The following is a 4,613-nucleotide window of genomic DNA, read 5'->3' as shown; positions in this document are numbered from 1 at the left end:
TAAGTTTGTTGAAATCGGAGTTCATATGATCCCAATTTTAATTTTAGAAATTTCCAATTTTATTTTGCCTCAAGATTCGTGCTCAATCATGAAATTTTTTGATAATGTATCAATCTTTTTTGGCTCGGATTTTATTTTCTTATGATTTTATATTTATTCTTGTTGTGAGATTTTGGGTTGTATATCCCTATTTTTTTATCATAATTTTTATGATTCAAATAATAATAATGATAAAAATAATATTAATTATAACTATTAAGTAAAATAAAATAATAAACAACTCATTTGTAGTACTTTGTTTCAACTATTTCTAGTGGAAGAAATTTCCCTAATATATAAATATTTACTTCATTAAAAAAATAAAAGATCTTCATCTAACCGAGCAATTCTTTAGTTTAAAAAAAAAAAACCTCTAGTTTTGTCATTCTGTCAATTCGTTTCGTTTTCCATCGGTACCCTCCCGATCACTGCAAATTTTCAATTTTGTACCCGTAATGTTACTTTATTTTCCTTCCCTTTATCTTCTTAATCCAATTTGGAATTGTTTATAAGGTTTTGGAAGCATGTCGCGTTTTCATCGGTTGAAAACCGTTTATGATATTTCATTATTTCTCGCTCGACCACAAATCGGTCATTGCGTTGTTGAAGCTTGATCTAATTTTATCGAAGAAAGTTTCCGACTTGGAGGGCCTGAACTTCTGAATTTCTCGATAATTGGTTCAGTTCTCCGCTGTAGGTTATCTCTTCTATCCCGGGAAAGTGATTCCTTCTGTGCTAAAAGAAGAATCTTGGCCTCGCTCTGAGCTTCTTCGGTCTGTTTTGAATTAATTTAGGCTGAAGAACCTGTAATAGAACATCCATGTCTTTGTTTCAGGGTATTCCTGCGCAATTGGAGAATATTTCACTGGTTCTTGTTTCTTTGAGAAAAAATTGGAACTTTTCTGCAGGGGAAAAGCGAGATTTCAGTTTAGCTAGGTTTTTGATTGTTTGGCGAACATGAGATTTCTAAGTATCATGGGCAATTCATTTGGGTGTTCGGCGTCTGGAGAGAGACTGGTCTCTGCTGCAAGAGATGGGGATTTTCTGGAAGCAAAAGCTCTATTGGAATATAATCCTCGTCTTGCTAGGTACTCTACTTTTGGTGTCCGGAATTCTCCTTTGCATCATTCTGCTGCTCAGGGTCACCATGAGGTAATTTTCTCAAACTTCATATGTTCTTCTTTCCAGTTATGAAGTTAAATTAATTAATAATTTCATTAAATCTTATACCCTGTATGTAGATTGTATCCCTGTTGCTTGAATCCGGCGTGGATATTAACCTAAGGAACTACAGGGGGCAGGTGAGAATTTCCCTATTTCTTGTTGAGATACTTGTTTTCTTAGCTGATGGTGTTCTTTATTAAATTAGAGTGTATCATATGTTGAAATGGATGGATTATACTCAAATATGGTATTTCAATTTATGTTTCTCTTAAACTTATTCATAAGATTTTATGCTTAATCTATGTGGCAAAATGAGGTTATTTTAGCATTTTAGTGCTCAATAAGCTTTGAATACAAAGCATTTATTTTGTTAATGATGTTTTTGCTAAGTGTTAATGTGCTTTGAATTTGTTTGCTGAGTAAATTTTCTGAATTACCTTTAGCTTATCTGCCTTTTGTGTCATCCACAGACTGCTTTGATGCAAGCTTGTCAATTTGGTCACTGGGAGGTGGTTCAAATTCTAATGCTTTTCAAGGCTAATGTTAGTTTTCCTGTTTTTCCTCTGTATTTTTTGTGATTGTGGCTTTGAATGCTTGTTTTCTTCCCTACATATTTTCTTACTCTTTGGGCAATCTTTGGTTATTGTAATATAGATACAAAGAACAGATTATATCAATGGAGGAACAGCTCTTCACTTTGCAGCTCTAAATGGTCACAGCCGTTGCATTCGTCTTCTCCTTGTTGATTATGTTCCAAGCTTACCTAGCTTTTGGAACATTATGAGGAGGTCAAACACTGATGATCCTACGTTAGAATTTGATGAGGGGTAGGCTGATTTTTCATCCTTTCTTCTTGATACCTGTTTTGGTGGGATAGCAAGCTTTACATGTTCATTATTTTTATCAGTTCCCTGCTCGAGGTAGTGAACAAAAAAGCAGATGGAGGCATCACTTCTCTTCATATGACAGCTTTGAATGGGCATCTTGAGAGTATGCAGTTACTCCTAGACTTGGGAGCTTCTATTTCTGTGGTCACTATTGAAGATGGATCAACAATTGACTTTATAGGTTATTCGCTCTCTCAATTTTCGAATTCATTTCTTTTTTACCCCAATGTGTCGTGATTTTACTTCATAAATCATTTTTCTTGAGCTTTTGTCCCTTCTTATTTTGTTTTTGGCATCGCTTTCTTTCGCTCAATGAATATTTTTGTTTTGTAAATACAATTTTAGTTTTTATAAGGGATATATTAGTTATGGGATGCCTGTGTAAAGTGCCTCACATTATAATTCTCAGTCAGCTCTAATTCATCTATATTGATAATTTTATACATTAATTAAATTTAATTTGGTGTCATTAGTCAGTGTTAAATTCAAAGAATTGGAGAGGGAAAGGCTTAATTTTAGGGAAATTTGCATACATACCACTATATAGTTATCATTTTACATATCTAACACCTAATTTATTAATATTACACTTATACCACTCAAATCTCTATTTCACAACATTTCTACCACTCCGTGGAGATGCACGCTAACGACGTCCTATTCCATGGTTCATGGTAGAGGAGTGCTCCGGCAAACTGCCCGTGAAGTTATTGTAGGAGATATCAAGGAATCGCAACTTCGAGAGCGACCACAGCGACTCTGGAAGCTCGCCGGAGAAGTTGTTTCGGCTCAATGTGATCGACTCATGCACTGACAAACCAGAGAAGATATTCGAACTTAGAAATCCATTGAGGAAGTTGATCCCCAATTTCAGATGTAACAAATTCCTAAGATTACTCAATTTATAAGGTAACGCACCAAATAGCGAATTGAAGCTAAGATCAAGTGTAAAGATGGAAGAGACGTTCCCTAGCTCTGGAGGAATGGAGCCAGTGAAGCTATTATTAGTAAGAATCAAGGTTCTCAAGTTCGACAAGTCTCCGATCTCCGACAGTACTACTCCGGTGATAAAATTAGAGGAGAGGTCGAGGTAAGTGACATTTTCGATGCCTGTAAACTCTGCGGGCACATCGCTAGAGAGCAAGTTCCGGGAGAGATCGTGAAATGAGACATTTTTCAACTTGCCTAGTGTGGGAGGGATGCTGCCGGTGACTGAGTTTTCCGCGATGGAGAGCACCGTGAGGCCAGTGGCTCCGCCGGGAGGGTAAGGTATCTCCCCGAAGATAGACGTACGATGAAGGTCGAGGATGGCAAGCGACCACGGTAGGCGGCTGCCGAACCATGGAGATGACGTCGTTAGCGTCCGTGGAGACGGAGTGGTAGAAATGTTGTGAAATAGAGATTTGAGTGGTTTAAGTGTAATATTAATAAAGGAGGTGTTAGATATGTAAAATGATAACTATATAGTGGTATGTATGTAAACTTTCCTTAATTTTATTATACAAAGTTATCTCTATTTATAGATCTATACAAGATATCTTAATAAAGTAATAAATAACTACAGAATCATGCATAATTGCGTTAATATAATCCTTCTCAAATCAGCAACCCAAATATAAAAAAAGATAGGCGTGATCCAGGTGAGCCTCCACGGATTCCCGTCCTGGTCGTGGGATCAGGTGTCAAGGGACGGCTGGGATTTAACAAAGATCAGCATGATTCAGGTGATCCTCCCACGAATTCCCATCTTGGTCATGGGATCAAGTGTCAAGAGATGGCTGAGATTTTAACACTAGCCCTCAAGTTAGGGAATACAGATCTATCATTCTCAGCTTGGTAATTAGTCGGAAAAAAGTATAATTATCAAGTCCCTTGGTGCACCATAGAGTCCTTCATTTGGTCAAAACCTTAAGAGGAATTAGCTTCAGACATTGTGATAGCGACAAATGATAGTGATGAAGGCTTTATCAATCAAGCTTGCAAGGTGTAGAGCAGCAATGAAGGCTGTGTTGAACAATAGCCCTCAAGATACCAGAAATGATAATAAAGGCCAGTGGTGGGACAATAAGAATAGTGGATTAAGTATCCTTTGGTTTCATCTCCCTCGCAATTTTCAAGGGAAGGCCGACAATAAAGGCACGATAGTAAAAAAGGAAAAAAAATTTTGTAGGGGTGCAACAAGCTTCAAGGACAGGAGTAGAAACACACACTTCAAGCAACTTAACACTGAACTCGCTGATGTCCTCCTTTCTAGGTCATCCGACTCCACCTGAGCAGACTCCTGTTCGATAGGCCAGTATAGGCGCACGCAAAGCCTCTGATCCCTCTGGTCCGATTATAAGAGGGAGTACAGGTCTTGCACTCTTGCTTGTCCCTGTCCCCACATGAGAGGGGACTCTTGGCTCTTTCCAAAAACACATAGGAGGAGGTCCTGTGCTCACTTCTGCTCGGTCGACTTTGGACATCGCAAGCAAGAGGAGCCCTCTCGCTTGATCTCTCCTCGGTCTTGGATGCACGAAGGTC

At 38.1% G+C, this 4,613-nt stretch overlaps 1 protein-coding gene across 2 annotated transcripts in view; it reads left to right on the top strand.

Moving 5' to 3' along the window:
• The first annotated feature begins 497 nt into the window (after positions 1-497).
• LOC110099686 (probable E3 ubiquitin-protein ligase XBOS32) overlaps positions 498-4,613 on the top strand; it is a 17,896-nt gene continuing 13,780 nt past the window's right edge. The window contains exons 1-6 of one of the 2 annotated variants that reach the window (XM_020826913.2): positions 498-736; positions 875-1,191; positions 1,281-1,340; positions 1,674-1,745; positions 1,858-2,030; positions 2,111-2,271. In XM_020826913.2, coding sequence (XP_020682572.1) covers positions 997-1,191; positions 1,281-1,340; positions 1,674-1,745; positions 1,858-2,030; positions 2,111-2,271 — 661 coding nt within the window. In that variant the 5' untranslated portion in view covers positions 498-736; positions 875-996. The remainder of the gene's footprint in view (positions 737-874; positions 1,192-1,280; positions 1,341-1,673; positions 1,746-1,857; positions 2,031-2,110; positions 2,272-4,613) is intronic. The other variant, XM_020826911.2, reaches the window with a different exon arrangement.

Source organism: Dendrobium catenatum, unplaced genomic scaffold (assembly GCF_001605985.2).
Source record: "Dendrobium catenatum unplaced genomic scaffold, ASM160598v2 fragScaff_scaffold_1427, whole genome shotgun sequence".
Lineage (NCBI taxonomy): Eukaryota > Viridiplantae > Streptophyta > Magnoliopsida > Asparagales > Orchidaceae > Dendrobium > Dendrobium catenatum.
The sequence above is the reverse complement of the archived record's forward strand: the minus strand, read 5'-3'. Positions and strand labels throughout refer to the sequence as shown.